Genomic DNA, 18,077 nt, shown 5'->3' with positions numbered 1-18,077 from the left:
CATGGAGACATCAGTCATGCTCCTGACCCTGATTAATGGGATGTAACATGGAGAGATCAGTCATGCTCCTGACCCTGATTAATAATATGTAACATGGAGAGATCAGTCATGTTCCTGACCCTGATTAATGAGATGTAACATGGAGAGATCAGTCATGTTCCTGACCCTGATTAATGATATGTAACATGGAGAGATCAGTCATGTTCCTGACCCTGATTAATGAGATGTAACATGGAGAGATCAGTCATGTTCCTGACCCTGATTAATGAGATGTAACATGGAGACATCAGTCATGCTCCTGACCCTGATTAATGAGATGTAACATGGAGAGATCAGTCATGCTCCTGACCCTGATTAATGAGATGTAACATGGAGACATCAGTCATGCTCCTGACCCTGATTAATGAGATGTAACATGGAGAGATCAGTCATGCTCCTGACCTGATTAATGAGATGTAACATGGAGACATCAGTCATGCTCCTGACCCTGATTAATGGGATGTAACATGGAGAGATCAGTCATGCTCCTGACCCTGATTAATAATATGTAACATGGAGAGATCAGTCATGTTCCTGACCCTGATTAATGAGATGTAACATGGAGACATCAGTCATGTTCCTGACCCTGATTAATGAGTTGTAACATGGAGAGATCAGTCATGCTCCTGACCCTGATTAATGAGATGTAATATGTAGACATCAGTCATGTTCCTGACCCTGATTAATGAGATGTAACATGGAGACATCAGTCATGTTCCTGACCCTGATTAATGAGATGTAACATGGAGACATCAGTCATGTTCCTGACCCTGCTTAATGACCAGTAACATGGAGACATCAGTCATGCTCCTGACCCTGATTAATGAGATGTAACATGGAGACATCAGTCATGTTCCTGACCCTGATTAATGAGATGTAACATGGAGACATCAGTCATGCTCCTGACCCTGATTAATGAGATGTAACATGGAGAGATCAGTCATGCTCCTGACCTGATTAATGAGATGTAACATGGAGACATCAGTCATGCTCCTGACCCTGATTAATGGGATGTAACATGGAGAGATCAGTCATGCTCCTGACCCTGATTAATAATATGTAACATGGAGAGATCAGTCATGTTCCTGACCCTGATTAATGAGATGTAACATGGAGACATCAGTCATGTTCCTGACCCTGATTAATGAGTTGTAACATGGAGAGATCAGTCATGCTCCTGACCCTGATTAATGAGATGTAATATGTAGACATCAGTCATGTTCCTGACCCTGATTAATGAGATGTAACATGGAGACATCAGTCATGTTCCTGACCCTGATTAATGAGATGTAACATGGAGACATCAGTCATGTTCCTGACCCTGATTAATGACCAGTAACATGGAGACATCAGTCATGCTCCTGACCCTGATTAATGAGATGTAACATGAAGACATCAGTCATGTTCCTGACCCTGATTAATGAGATGTAACATGGAGACATCAGTCATGTTCCTGACCCTGATTAATGACCAGTAACATGGAGACATCAGTCATGCTCCTGACCCTGATTAATGAGATGTAACATGGAGACATCAGTCATGTTCCTGACCCTGATTAATGAGATGTAACATGGAGACATCAGTCATGTTCCTGACCCTGATTAATGAGTTGTAACATGGAGAGATCAGTCATGCTCCTGACCCTGATTAATGAGATGTAACATGGAGACATCAGTCATGCTCTTGACCCTGATTAATGAGATGTAACATGGAGACATCAGTCATGTTCCTGACCCTGATTAATGAGGTGTAACATGGAGAGATCAGTCATGTTCCTGACCCTGATTAATGAGATGTAACATGGAGACATCAGTCATGCTCCTGACCCTGATTAATGAGATGTAACATGGAGAGATCAGTCATGCTCCTGACCCTGATTAATGAGATGTAACATGGAGACATCAGTCATGCTCCTGACCCTGATTAATGAGATGTAACATGGAGAGATCAGTCATGCTCCTGACCTGATTAATGAGATGTAACATGGAGACATCAGTCATGCTCCTGACCCTGATTAATGGGATGTAACATGGAGAGATCAGTCATGCTCCTGACCCTGATTAATAATATGTAACATGGAGAGATCAGTCATGTTCCTGACCCTGATTAATGAGATGTAACATGGAGACATCAGTCATGTTCCTGACCCTGATTAATGAGTTGTAACATGGAGAGATCAGTCATGCTCCTGACCCTGATTAATGAGATGTAATATGTAGACATCAGTCATGTTCCTGACCCTGATTAATGAGATGTAACATGGAGACATCAGTCATGTTCCTGACCCTGATTAATGAGATGTAACATGGAGACATCAGTCATGTTCCTGACCCTGATTAATGACCAGTAACATGGAGACATCAGTCATGCTCCTGACCCTGATTAATGAGATGTAACATGAAGACATCAGTCATGTTCCTGACCCTGATTAATGAGATGTAACATGGAGACATCAGTCATGTTCCTGACCCTGATTAATGACCAGTAACATGGAGACATCAGTCATGCTCCTGACCCTGATTAATGAGATGTAACATGGAGACATCAGTCATGTTCCTGACCCTGATTAATGAGATGTAACATGGAGACATCAGTCATGTTCCTGACCCTGATTAATGAGTTGTAACATGGAGAGATCAGTCATGCTCCTGACCCTGATTAATGAGATGTAACATGGAGACATCAGTCATGCTCTTGACCCTGATTAATGAGATGTAACATGGAGACATCAGTCATGTTCCTGACCCTGATTAATGAGGTGTAACATGGAGACATCAGTCATGTTCCTGACCCTGATTAATGACCAGTAACATGGAGACATCAGTCATGCTCCTGATTAATGAGGTGTAACATGGAGAGATCAGTCATGTTCCTGACCCTGATTAATGAGATGTAACATGGAGAGATCAGTCATGTTCCTGACCCTGATTAATGAGTTGTAACATGGAGAGATCAGTCATGCTCCTGACCCTGATTAATGAGATGTAATATGTAGACATCAGTCATGCTCCTGACCCTGATTAATGAGATGTAACATGGAGACATCAGTCATGTTCCTGACCCTGATTAATGAGATGTAACATGGAGACATCAGTCATGTTCCTGACCCTGATTAATGACCAGTAACATGGAGACATCAGTCATGCTCCTGACCCTGATTAATGAGATGTAACATGGAGACATCAGTCATGTTCCTGACCCTGATTAATGAGATGTAACATGGAGACATCAGTCATGTTCCTGACCCTGATTAATGACCAGTAACATGGAGACATCAGTCATGCTCCTGACCCTGATTAATGAGATGTAACATGGAGACATCAGTCATGTTCCTGACCCTGATTAATGAGATGTAACATGGAGACATCAGTCATGTTCCTGACCCTGATTAATGAGTTGTAACATGGAGAGATCAGTCATGCTCCTGACCCTGATTAATGAGATGTAACATAGAGACATCAGTCATGCTCTTGACCCTGATTAATGAGATGTAACATGGAGACATCAGTCATGTTCCTGACCCTGATTAATGAGGTGTAACATGGAGAGATCAGTCATGCTCCTGACCCTGATTAATGAGATGTAACATGGAGACATCAGTCATGCTCTTGACCCTGATTAATGAGATGTAACATGGAGACATCAGTCATGTTCCTGACCCTGATTAATGAGGTGTAACATGGAGACATCAGTCATGCTCCTGACCCTGATTAATGAGATGTAACATGGAGAGATCAGTCATGTTCCTGACCCTGATTAATGAGATGTAACATGGAGACATCAGTCATGTTCCTGACCCTGATTAATGAGATGTAACATGGAGAGATCAGTCATGTTCCTGACCCTGATTAATGAGGTGTAACATGGAGAGATCAGTCATGCTCCTGACCCTGATTAATGAGATGTAACATGGAGAGATCAGTCATGCTCCTGACCCTGATTAATGAGAGGTAATATGGAGAGATCAGTCATGCTCCTGACCCTGATTAATGATATGTAACATGGAGAGATCAGTCATGCTCCTGACCCTGATTAATGGGATGTACCATGGAGAGATCAGTCATGTTCCTGACCCTGATTAATGAGGTGTAACATGGAGAGATCAGTCATGCTCCTGACCCTGATTAATGAGATGTAACATGGAGAGATCAGTCATGTTCCTGACCCTGATTAATGGGATGTAACATGGAGAGATCAGTCATGTTCCTGACCCTGATTAATGAGATGTAACATGGAGACATCAGTCATGCTCCTGACCCTGAATAATGAGGTGTAACATGGAGACATCAGTCATGTTCCTGACCCTGATTGAGATGTAACATGGAGAGATCAGTCATGTTCCTGACCCTGATTAATGAGGTGTAACATGGAGAGATCAGTCATGCTCCTGACCCTGATTAATGAGATGTAACATGGAGAGATCAGTCATGCTCCTGACCCTGATTAATGAGAGGTAATATGGAGAGATCAGTCATGCTCCTGACCCTGATTAATGATATGTAACATGGAGAGATCAGTCATGTTCCTGACCCTGATTAATGAGGTGTAACATGGAGAGATCAGTCATGTTCCTGACCCTGATTAATGAGATGTAACATGGAGAGATCAGTCATGCTCCTGACCCTGATTAATGAGATGTAACATGGAGAGATCAGTCATGCTCCTGACCCTGATTAATGGGATGTACCATGGAGAGATCAGTCATGTTCCTGACCCTGATTAATGAGGTGTAACATGGAGAGATCAGTCATGCTCCTGACCCTGATTAATGAGAGGTAACATGGAGAGATCAGTCATGATCCTGACCCTGATTAATGACCAGTAACATGAAGACATCAGTCATGCTCCTGACCCTGATTAATGAGATGTAACAGGGAAAGCTCAACCATGCTACTGACCATGAATAATAAGATGTAACATGAAGGAATCAGCAATTATAATAATATAAAGGGAGCATTCACATATCAAGAAGCACTGACCATAGTCAACCTGAGCTCACATATGGTTGAAGGAGCTGTTTGAAGGCAGCTACGTTTTCCATGCGCAGTTGGATCACAGAGCAGCCATTTTACAACATGCAGTCCGTTATAGCCAACCTCTCCATCTGAACCATTTTACATTCCCTTACTTACACTAGACACACCCAGTCCGGACCAAATTATGCCATACTTACTCATCAATTGTTGTACTGCAACTGCACAAGATGTCACCCAAGAGACACTTCCAGCTGCTGAGCCAAAATATTCCAGAAATTCCGGGAAGAAGATCCCAAAGGAACGGAGGATCCCAAATACTAAGCCAGCCTGAAGGAAGCAGGAGAAGAGCAGTATGGCCCCCCACATGTCCTTTATATTTGGAAAGAGGGAAGACATCGTAACTAGAGGGTAAAAAAAAGAGAGAAAAAAAAAAGTTTAGGACAGAGCAGGGACTCTTAATCAGCACACTTGAGATAGCCATACAACAATGACGTGTGATATCTGCCATATCCCCCCATCTAACAGCGGGCAAGGGCGCCGGGCTCCCTCTTTCCCTGCCGCCATGCACTGTCCTGACAAGTGCGGGCAGCAGATAGCTTAACTATGGTATCTGTGTTCCATGCCAGACTTCCCTTCCTGTTGGAGACTTGTACTGGTGTTTGAACTTGCAGCACACACACACACCCTCTGTCTCAGCAGCCTAAGGCTGGATTGCAGCAGGCATTTAAAGGAGCTTCCTACCACTGGAAGATGCCTGAGCAACCTCCTGGTTCTAGCTTGTCTATCTCCAAGTGCTAAGGTGTCTCTCTTGTTTGCTTCGCTGTGTACCAGATCTTGCTTATTGAACTCCTGGACTTTCCCTGTTTGCCGCCTGCCTCTGACCTCGTTTATAGACTTTGCCTGTCTGCTGCCTGCCCCTGACCTCGTTTATGGACTTTGTTTACCACCTGCCTCTGACCTCGCTTACTGACTTCGATTGATTGCCACCTGCCTCTGACCTCGTTTATGAACTTTGCCTGTCTGCCGCCTGCCCCTGACCTCAGATCTCGTTCATGGACTTTGTTTGTTTACCGTCTGCCACTGACTTCGCTTACTGATTTCGATGATTGCAGCCTGTCCAGACCCGGAACCTCCTGGCCACACAAGTCCCCTCGGTGCTTGCACTGAATACTCTGACCCGCTGGTCAGCTGCCAATGACTTGGGGACTGCTCTGGAGTAGCCCATGGCAACTACCCTATTGGCCAAAGCCTATCCTCACTATCAGAAGCTCCAGTGAAGACCAGGTAGTGACTTAGTTACACCCCTCCAGAGTATACCCAGTCAGTGGTCCAGTGGGTCCACACCCGCTTGCATAACATTCTGCTCTAGAATTATGGATTCAAAAAGTCATAAATTTTGTCAGAAGTGGAGCATCATCTCAGGCAGATGTGGTCGTCTTCAAGAAGCACCAAATTTACCAATCCTGAGTCCCGGGTTCAAATCTCCATGTAGTTTGTATGTTCTCCTGAAGGTTGCATAGGTTTCCCTCCACACTACGAAAACACACTACATTGGCTTTCTATAAAATTTACCCTACTGGATGTTAGGGATGAGTGCCTATATGAAAGCCACTGACTCCCGTGGTCCGCAGCCATCCCTGCACTTTGAGTTTCTTGTGCAAGAAAAGCTCATTATAAATGGTTATCATTAATAAATGACTACACAGCGTCTCAGCAAATTCTGGCTAGATGTCTAGCCTCTTACCCAATGGCAACCACATCTAATGTCTCACCAGGTGCCTGCAATGCACTTAGGGTCTCACTGAATGGCAACCACATCTAACCAGATGGCTGCCATGTATTTAGTGTCTCACCCAATGGCAACCACGTCTAACCAGATGCCTGCCATGTATCTACTGCATCAACCAATGGCAACCACGTCTAACCAGATGCCTGCAATGTATCTACTGCATCAACCAATGGCAACCACATCTAACCAGATGGCTGCCATGTATTTAGTGTCTCGCCCAATGGCAACCACGTCTAACCAGATGCCTGCCATGTATCTACTGCATCAACCAATGGCAACCACGTCTAACCAGATGCCTGCCATGTATCTACTGCATCAACCAATGGCAACCACATCTAACCAGATGGCTGCCATATATTTAGTGTCTCACCCAATGGCAACCACGTCTAACCAGATTCCTGCCATGTATTTACTGCATCAACCAATGGCAACTACATCTAACCAGATGGCTGCCATGTAGTGTCTTACCCAATGGTAACCACGTCTAACGTCTCACCAGATGCCTGCCATGTATCTACTGCCTCAACCAATGGCAACCACGTCTAACCAGATAATTGCCATGTACTTAGTGTCTCATCCAATGGCAACCATGTCTAACATCTCACCAGATGCCTGCCACACATCCATTGTTTCGTCCAAAGGCAGCCACATGCCTCATGTTTCACCAGAGGCCAGCCATCCGTTTAATGTATTATCTGATGGACGCTACTTGCCTAATGTTCCACCAGATGTCTGCCACATGTCTAGTATCTTACCAGATCCACATAGCAGCCACATGTCTGGCGTCGCACCAGGTGTCTGCTGTGCATCTAGTGTCTCTCCCAATGGCAGCCACATGTCTAGTGTCTCATCTGATGACAAGTAGGATCACACTGATCACAGGAGCCACATGTAGGATCACTCTGATCACATGAGCCACATGTAGGGTCACATGAGTCATGCTGATCACAAGAGCCACATGTAGGATCACTCTGATCACAACAGCCACACATAGGATCACACTGATCACAGGAGCCATGCTAATCACAAGAACCACATGTAGGATCACACTGATCACAAGAGCCACACATAGGATCACACGAGCCACATGTAGGATCACACTGATCACAAGAGCCACATGTAGGATCACACTGATAACAGGAGCCATGCTAATCACAAGAGTCACACTGATCACAAGAGTCACACGTAGGATCACACTGATCACAGGACCACATGTAGGTGTCACGGTCCCTCCAGTGACAGAGGTTAGAAGATCTGAGAGACTGGCTGTAGGGCTGCAGTAAACTATTATTTTAGCAATCGAATATTCTATTATTTTTTTACGATTAATCGAGTAATCTAATAAGAAAAAATGAATTAATAGACTGTTTTCCTTTATAAAAACTCATCAGTCCGCAACACCCTTAGTTCTCCCCTGTGCGATCAGCCCAAGTGCATCAGTTCCCCCAGTGCCATCAGCTCCACGATCATAGAAACATAGAATGTGTCGGCAGATAAGAACCATGTGGCCCATCTAGTCCGTCCAATATACTGAATACTATGGATAGCCCCCGGCCCTATCTTATATGAAGGATAGCCTTATGCCTATCCCATGCATGCTTAACCTCCTCCACTGTATTTGCAGCTACCACTTCTGCAGGAAGGCTATTCCCTGCATCCACTACTCTCTCAGTAAAGTGATACTTCCTGATATTACTGTTAACCCTTTGCCCCTCTAATTTAAAACTGTGTCCTCTTGTGGTAGTTTTTCTTCTTGTAAATCTTCTCTCCTCCTTTACCGAGTTGATTCCCTTTATGTATTTAGCCGTCTCTCTCATCTCCCCTCTGTCTCGTCTTTCTTCCAAGCTCTACATGTTAAGGTCCTTTCATCTTTCCTGGTAAGTTTTATCCTGCAATCCATGGACCAGTTTAGTAGCTCTTCTCTGAACTCTCTCTAGAGTATCAGTATCCTTCTGGAGATATTGCCTCCAGTACTGCGCACAATACTCCAAGTGAGGTCTCACCAGTGTTCTGTACAGCGGCATGAGCGCCCCCTCTGTCTACTGCTTATACCTCTCCCTATACATCCAAGCATTCTGCTGGCATCTCCTGCTGCTCTATGACATTGTCTTCCCACCTTTAAGTCTTCTGAAATAATTACTCCTAAATCCCTTTCCTCAGATACTGAGGTTAGGACTGTATCACTGATTGTATATTCTGCCCTTGGGTTTTTACGCCCCAGGTGCATTATCTCGCACTTATCAACATTACATTTCAGTTGCCAGAGTTCTGACCATTCCTCTAGTTTTCCTAAATCCTTTTCCATTTGGCGTTTCCCTCCAGGAACATCAACCCTGTTACAAATATTTGTGTCATCAGCAAAAAGACAAACCTTACCATCGAGGCCTTTTGTAATATCACTTATGAAGATATTAAACAAAATTGGTCCCAGTACAGATCCCTGTGGAATCCCACTGGTAACATGACCTTGGTCTGAATATACTCCATTGACTACAACCCTCTGTTGTCTGTCCCTCAGTCACTGCCTAATCCACTCAACAATATGGGAGTCCAAGCTCAATGACTGCAGTTTATTGATAAGCCTTCTGTGTGGGACAGTGTCAAAAGCCTTACTAAAGTCCAGATAAGCGATGTCTACTGCACCTCCGCCGTCTATTATTTTAGTCACCCAGTCAAAAAAATCTATAAGATTTGTTTGACATGATCTCCCTGAAGTAAACCCATGCTGTATTTCATCTTCCAATCCATGGGATTTTAGATGTTCCACAATCCTATCCTTTAATAGGGTTTCCATTAATTTCCCCACTATTGATGTCAGACTCACTGGTCTATAGTTGCTCGATTCCTCCCTACTACCTTTCTTGTGAATGGGCACAACATTTCTGGGACGACTCCTGTTACTAATGATTGGTTAAATAAATCTGTTAATGGTTTTGCCAGCTCACCACTAAGCTCTTTTAATAATTTTGGGTGTATCTCATCAGGCCCCTGTGACTTATTTGTCTTCACTTTAGACAGCAAACTTAGAACATCTTCCTCTGTAAAGACACATGCATCAAACGATTTATTAGTCATCCTTTCTAGTGGAGGTCCTTCTCCTCCAGTGCCATCAGCTCCAGCCTCACCGGAGTGCCATCAGTTCCGTTCCCCCAGTGCCTTCAGCTCCACTCCATGCCATCCATTGCCATGTCCCCCACGCCCCCAGTGCCATCATATCAGCCTCTCCATGTCCCCCACTCCCCCAGTTCCATCAGATCAGCCCCTCCATGTCCCCCAGTGCCATCAGATCAGCCCCTCCATGTCCCCCAGTGCCATCAGATCAGCCCCTCCATGTCCCCTACTCCCCCAGTGCCATCAGATCAGCGCCTCCATGTCCCCACTCCCCCAGTGCCATCAGATCAGCGCCTCCATGTCCCCTACTCTCCCAGTGCCATCAGATCAGCCCCTCCATGCCATCCATTGCCATGTCCTCCACTCCCCCAGTGCCATCAGATCAGCCCCTCAATGTCCCCCAGTGCCATCAGATCAGCCCCTCCATGTCCCCACTCCCCCAGTGCCATCAGATCAGCGCCTCCATGTCCCCTACTCTCCCAGTGCCATCAGATCAGCCCCTCCATGCCATCCATTGCCATGCCCCCCACTCCCCCAGTTCCATCAGATCAGCCCCTCAATGTCCCCCAGTGCCATCAGATCAGCCCCTCCATGTCCCCACTCCCCCAGTGCCATCAGATCAGCGCCTCCATGTCCCCTACTCTCCCAGTGCCATCAGATAAGCCCCTCCATGCTATGTCACCCACTCCCTCAGTTCCATCAGATCAGCCCCTCAATGTCCCCCAGTGCCATCAGATCAGCCCCTCCATGTCCCCACTCCCCCAGTGCCATCAGATCAGCGCCTCCATGTCCCCACTCCCCCAGTGCCATCAGATCAGCGCCTCCATGTCCCCTACTCTCCCAGTGCCATCAGATTAGCCCCTCCATGCCATCTATTGCCATGCCCCCCACTCCCCCAGTTCCATCAGATCAACCCCTCAATGTCCCCCAGTGCCATCAGATCAGCCCCTCCATGTCCCCACTCCCCCAGTGCCATCAGATCAGCCCCTCAATGTCCCCCACTCCCCCAGTGCCATCAGATCAGCCCCTCCATGTCCCCCACTCCCCCAGTGCCATCAGATCAGTCCCTCCATGTTCGCCACTCCCTTCTGCCCCTCCATGCCATCCATTGCCGGCTGTCCCCCTTCAGTGCCATGTCCCCAGCACCAGTGAAATAAAATACTAACCTCTACTGTAGGGGCGCCGCTCCACAGCTCCTTCCTCTTCTTCTCCCGCGCTGCACTGGATTCCTGACGGATCTGGACAGCGTCGGGTTATAGTGCGCACTTAAGTGCACTATGACCTGAAGATGTGTCAGGATCCAGTGCAGCGCGGTACGGGCCGGCGGGTGACCACGGAGAGGTAAGTAACAGCAAGCGATTCACTCCCGCTCCGTGGTCACATAACACAAATGAATCCTCGATGCAAAAAATTTGCATAGATGATTTTTTTTGTGTCGATTGAGTAATCATTTCAGCCCTAACTGGCTGCACGTTAGGTTATCTGACAGCCTATATGTTTCCACTTGTTGCAGTGTTGTTGTTGGTAATGACCACACCTCTTGTCTTAGGTGCAGCTTGTGGTCATTACTGCTCCTCTATGTAGTCTGGACTCACACTTCATACCATGCGGTTGATATTCTCTGCCTGTAGTTGGAAGAGCTGGTGTGTGGTCCTCATCTGAGTTCCTGCTCATCCATTTTCTATTCAAGATAAGTGTACTTCTCTTGGTATTTTCTTGCTCCGATTTGCTTGTTTACTAGGCCTCAGGGACATGCTGGTTTGTCCATCTGGGAAGGAACCAGTGGTCTTTTCAGGACAGGAGTCAGGGCTAGCTTTAGGGTTTCCTTAGGTGGTCACCATTTACCTTCCTCTAGCCTTGAGGCCTAGTTCCTGGTCATTTTCCTTCTGTTGTCATTCTGGTGTTCCTCCCCTCCACCTACACTGTGACAGTAGGATCACACTGATCACAGGAGCCATTCTAATCACAAGAGCCACACTGATCACAAGATCCACACTGATCACAGGGGACACACTGATCACAAGAGCCACACATAGGATCACAGGAGCCATGCTAATGAAAAGAGCTACACTGATCACAAGAGCCAAACTTATTTTAATCTCCTGATACCTCCTCACCCATAATCTCCAGTTCACAACCTGTCCTCTCCATACATCTCTGATCTAATCTCCTGATACCTCCTCACCCATAATCTCCAGTTCACAACCTGTCCTCTTCATACATCTCTGATCTAATCTCCTGATACCTCCTCACCCATAATCTCCAGTCCACAACCTGTCCTCTTCATACATCTCTGATCTAATCTCCTGATACCTCCTCGCCCATAATCTCCTGTCCACAACCTGTCCTCTTCATACATCTCTGATCTAATCTCCTGATAACTCCTCACCCATAATCTCCAGTCCACAACATGTCCTCTCCATACATCTCTGACCTAATCTCCTGATACCTCCTCACATGTAATCTCCAGTTCACAACCTGTCCTCTCCATACATCTCTGATCTAATCTCCTGACACCTCCTCATACATAATCTCCAGTCCACAACCTGTCCTCTCCATACATCTCTGATCTAATCTCCTGACACCTCCTCATACATAATCTCCAGTCCACAACCTGTCCTCTCCATACATCTCTGATCTAATCTCCTGACACCTCCTCACACAATCTCCAATCCATAACCTGTCCTCTCCATACATCTCTGATCTAATCTCCTGATCTGACCTAATCTCCTGATACCTCCTCACATATGTTCTCCAGTCTACAACCTGTCCTCTCCATACATCTCTGACCTCCTCTCCTGATACCTCCTCACATATGTTCTCCAGTCTACAACCTGTCCTCTCCATACATCTCTGACCTAATCTCCTGATACCTCCTCACATATGTTCTCCAGTCTACAACCTGTCCTCTCCATACATCTCTGATCTAATCTCCTGATAGCTCCTCACATATAATCTCCAATCCATAACCTGTCCTCTCCATACATCTCTGACCTCCTCTCCTGATAGCTCCTCACATATATGTTCTCCAGTCTACAACCTGTCCTCCCCATACATCTCTGACCTAATCTCCTGATACCTCCTCACATATGTTCTCCAGTCCACAGCCTGTCCTCTCCATACATCTCTGATCTAATCTCCTGATAGCTCCTCACATATAATCTCCAATCCATAACCTGTCATCTCCATACATCTCTGACCTCCTCTCCTGATAGCTCCTCACAAATAATCTCCAATACAGAACCTGTCCTCTCCATGCATCTCTGACCTAATCTCTTGATACCTCCTTACAAATAATCTCCAATACACAACCTGTCCTCTTCATACATCTCTGATCTAATTTTCTGATACCTCCTCATACATAGGGGCACATATATTAAGACCGGCGTTTTAGACACCGGTTTTAATATAGTCCCATAGCTGGCGGAGGGTCCGACAAAGTTATGAAGAGGCGCAGGTCTATACATAACTTCGGCGCATCTAGCGCCCCCGTTCTAAGCAGGGAGAAGTCGTAAAAAGTGCCACAACTGTCCGTTGTGCTGCCATCTAATATAGGCATATTTCAGTATAATATATGACCACCATAATCTCCAATCCGAAACCTGTCCTCTCCACACATCTCTGACTTAATCTCTTATATTGCCCCACACATAACCTCTGATGCTTTGAAGACCTTCTTGCTCTTCTCTTGTCCATGCACCTCCCCATACCCTGGAAATTGCTAACCGAGCACATCAGAATCCTTTCCACCATCCAAACGCGACCTGAAAGGAAAGCTACAGTACACCCTACAATAACCGTGCTGCCACCACACAACCATCTGAGCAGCTTCTACCAGCTATCTCCTTTCCTGACAGGGTCTTCTCCCTTCCTTTATCAAGCCATCACTCATTTTGTTCATGCTCTTTGTACTTATCTTTCTATTATGTATGTGAACCCTTTTCATATGTGCAGTGCCAGGAATTAATGGCGCTTTAAAATAATATCGAAACCTCACTGCTAAGGAGTCAGAACCGCGCAGCCGTCTCCCAATGTGCAGAGTCACTACTGGTGTGGACGTCTCTCAGGGCAGGTAAATTGTTCAACCTGCAGTTGAGGAGTAAAAGTCAAACTCTACCTGGTAGTGGCAGATGCCTTCTCACATCGAGGGGATCGCAGTAATTAATACCTAGATTAGTAAATGTGCTCTCCAGACTGAGAATTTGTTGTTTTTTTTACGCTGGTCTTAGATTCTTCTCTACTCTTCCATAAGACTCGGCTGATTGATAGCCCCTGGATGATAGCCCCTGATTGATAGCCCCTGATTGATAGCCCCTGGATGATAGCCCCTGGATGATAACCCCTGGATGATAACCCCTGGATGAGAGCCCCTGGCTGGAGTAGTACTTTGCCAACATTAACACCTGTTCCCAGGTCACATGTTCGTATATTTTACAAGGCCGGAGTCCAAGCCCTCACACAACTCCTGACATGCCCCCACTCCACCCAACTGCTGAACACAGCGTAAAATCGGCCATGTGACTAAATACTATCACACAGCCGGCTAAAAAAGGATATTAGGCACTGCACATTAGGAGATACCAAGAGCAGCCACTAAGCACCAATAGCCCCATCATGAGCTTTCTGGATAACTGGAGGATCTGGTAAAGCTCATCAGAAACCTGAAGAATGCCATCCATCAAATCTATGCTGCAGCAGATTGTGCCATTCAAAATAAATGCGGCCATAGAAAGGAGAAAACCTGGAGTTGGGCAGTCAGGGGTAAGACCCACTGGACAGGAGATGAAGCTGGATATTACATGTCTGTACACAGTGCTGGATACTGTGGCAATGTGAACATTGAGGTGTTGTTTCCCCAGGTTCCAGTCCGGGACTTAGGGCATGCTCATGTCCAGGGATCCTATTTAATCCTGCTACTGGATCTTGGGTGGGTCTCTGTCACGGAAGGTGTACAGAAAACTAGAAGACACAAAATGAAGATCCGACTGACTGGATCCAAAACTAAGGAACCAAAGGGGGAGCCCTGCAACAGACCTGGCTCTCTCCCTAACTGCTCAGCCTATGCAAAAATCTCAAGCGTAGATGATCGCATATTCTCGTATCTCGACTGTATAACACCTGAACAGCCTATAATAGTGAGGGGACACGACCACCGGCTCCCTACACTTGATGGAGGGAGTCAGGGTCACCTGGGATCCAGCAAACAGGAAAACACAAATGAATGAACAAAACTTATCTGTAGAAGACTCAGTAGTAGCATCCAACATGCACACACTCCAGGAAGTTGTATAAACCGCAAAGTGATGCAGTATGGGAAGGGATTTAAAGGGATGCAATCAGTGCAACTACATGACAGCTGAGAGAGGCTAACGAGATGAGAAAACGAAAGCAAAACAAAAGGAACCTCAAGGAGGAGGTTCTGAAGAACGTCTGTCAGAGCTTCTCAGATGTCTGGTGGTGACAGTACCCCTCCTTCTACGAGTGGACTCTGGACTCTCAGAGCCCACCTTCTCAGGATGGGACCTATGGAAAGCCCTGATGAGACGAGTGACCTTAATGTCCGTCACTGGGACCCACATCCTCTCCTCAGGACCATAACTCTCCCAATGAACGAGGTACTGGAGAGAACCTCGGACAACATGAGAATCCACAATCCTAGAGACCTGAAATTCAAGATTACCATCAATCACAATCAGAGGAGGAGGCAAAGACGAGGGTACAATGGGTTGGACATAAGGTTTTAATATGGACTTTTGAAAAACATTATGGATCTTCCAAGTCTGAGGAAGATCAAGACGGTAGGCAACAGGATTGATGACGGACAAGATTTTGTAAGGCCCAATAAACTTAGGACCCAACTTCCAGAAGGGAAGATATTCTTAGTAGACAACCACACCAGATCACCAACATTCAGGTCCGGACCAAGCACACGTCTCTTATCCGCCACACGCTTATATCTCTCACTCATGCTCTTTAGATTATCCTGAATCTTTTGCCAAATAGATGACAAAGACGAGGAGAATCTGTCCTCATCAGGTAAACCAGAAGACCCCTCTCCAGAGAATGTCCCAAACTGAGGATGAAACCCATATGCACCAAAAAATGGTGACTTATCAGAGGACTCCTGACGACGGTTATTTAAAGCAAACTTAGCAAGGGACAAAAAAGAACACCAATCCTCCTGATTCTCCGCCACAAAACAGCGCAGATATGTCTCCAGATTCTGATTGACGCGCTCTGTCTGGCCATTCGACTGCGGGTGGAAAGCAGAAGAGAATGACAACCGAACCCCCAAGCGAGAACAGAAAGCCTTCCAGAATCTGGAAACAAACTGCGTGCCCCTATCAGAGACTATGTCTGAAGGAATACCGTGCAATTTGACAATGTGATCAACAAATGCCTGCGCCAGCGTCTTAGCATTGGGCAAGCCAGGAAAAGGAATGAAATCCACCACCACCAGAATCACAGTCTTCCCCGAGGAACGAGGCAGGTCCGTAATGAAGTCCATGGACAGATGTGTCCAAGGACGGGAAGGAATGGGTAACGGAAGGAGAGGACCTGATGGCCGTGAATGAGGGACTTTGGCACAAGCGCAGGTCTCGCAGGCTGCCACAAAACCCTCAACCGACTTACGAAGTGCTGGCCACCAGAATCTCCGAGTGATGAGATCCACTGTGGCTCTTGCCCCCGGGTGCCCAGCAAGGACAATGTCGTGGTGCTCCGTAAAATTTTGTGTCTTAAAGCGAGAGGCACAAACAACCTCTCAGGAGGACAAAGATCAGGAGCCTCTGACTGGGCTACCTGAACCTCTGCCTCCAATTCAGGATAAAGAGCAGAGACAACGGTAATAGGGTGTCTGGCTCCCTCTAGCCAATGGCGCCATTCCTCAAAAGCTAACTTGATGGCCAACAACTCTCTATCTCCCACATCGTAATTTCTCTCTGCGGAGGAGAGTTTCTTCGAGAAAAAGGCACACGGTCGCCATTTGGCAGGAGAGGGACCCTGAGACAAGACCGCACCCACACCCACCTCAGAAGCGTCCACCTCAACTATGAAGGACAGAGAAATATCAGGTTGTACCAAGATGGGAGCGGAAGCAAAACTCTCCTTGATATTAGAAAAGGCCTTACGCGCCTCTACCGACCAGGAGGAAAAATCTACCCCCTTTCTAGTGATATCAGTGAGTGGTTTAACAACAGAGGAATAATTCAAAATAAACTTCCTGTAATAATTGGCAAAACCCAAAAAACGCATCAGCGCCTTCTGATTCTCAGGAAGCTCCCACTCAAGCACAGCGCGGACCTTCTCGGGGTCCATGCGAAAACCAGAAGCGGAGAGAAGAAACCCCAGAAATTGAATTTCTGGAACCGTAAACACACATTTTTCCAGTTTAGCGTACAATTTATTCTCCCGCAGGATGAGCAAGACCTGACGTAAGTGGTCCTTATGAGTTTTGAAAGCAGGAGAAAAATTCAAAATGTCATCTAGATACACTAATACAAATTTCCCCATTAAATGATAAAAAATGCTGTTCACAAAATGCTGAAAGACAGACGGAGCATTCATCAAACCAAAAGGCATAACCAAATTCTCAAAATGGCCCTCAGGGGTATTGAAGGCCGTCTTCCATTCGTCTCCTTCTCTGACCCTGACCAGGTTGTATGCCCCTCTTAGATCTAACTTGGAAAAAACTTTAGCCCCAACAATCTGGTTAAACAGGTCCGGGATCAGAGGAAGCGGATAAGGGTCACGAATAGTGATACTGTTCAGCTCCCTGAAATCCAGACAAGGTCTTAAAGAACCATTTTTTTTCTTAACAAAGAAAAAACCAGCGGCAACAGGTGACTTCGAGGGTCGTATGTGTCCTTTTCTCAGACTCTCAGAGATATAAGCACGCATAGCGATCCTCTCAGGTTGGGAAAGATTGTATAAACGAGATTTAGGCAGCTTGGCGCCTGGGATGAGATTAATAGGGCCATCGTACTCCCTGTGCGGGGGCAAATCCTGAACTCCACTCTCAGAGAAGACATCCGAAAATTCAGAGAGAAAAGGTGGTACAGTCTTAGTAGAAACCTCTGAAACAGATGTCGTGAGGCAATTCTCTCTGCAAAAGTCACTCCAACCATTTATTTGCCTCACTTGCCAATCAATGGTGGGGTTAT

At 46.1% G+C, this 18,077-nt stretch overlaps 1 protein-coding gene across 8 annotated transcripts in view; it reads right to left on the bottom strand.

Annotated features, from left to right (window-relative positions):
• The window catches only part of SLC16A13 (solute carrier family 16 member 13), an 85,975-nt gene that overhangs the window by 19,636 nt on the left and 48,262 nt on the right, over positions 1–18,077 (bottom strand). For all 8 annotated transcript variants that reach the window (XM_044280766.1, XM_044280761.1, XM_044280764.1 and 5 more), the window contains exon 2: positions 5,213–5,416. In XM_044280766.1, the coding sequence (XP_044136701.1) occupies positions 5,213–5,411 (199 nt within the window). In that variant the 5' untranslated portion in view covers positions 5,412–5,416. The remainder of the gene's footprint in view (positions 1–5,212; positions 5,417–18,077) is intronic.

Source organism: Bufo gargarizans, chromosome 2, assembly GCF_014858855.1.
Source record: "Bufo gargarizans isolate SCDJY-AF-19 chromosome 2, ASM1485885v1, whole genome shotgun sequence".
NCBI lineage: Eukaryota > Metazoa > Chordata > Amphibia > Anura > Bufonidae > Bufo > Bufo gargarizans.
This window is presented reverse-complemented; position numbering and strand designations above follow the sequence as displayed.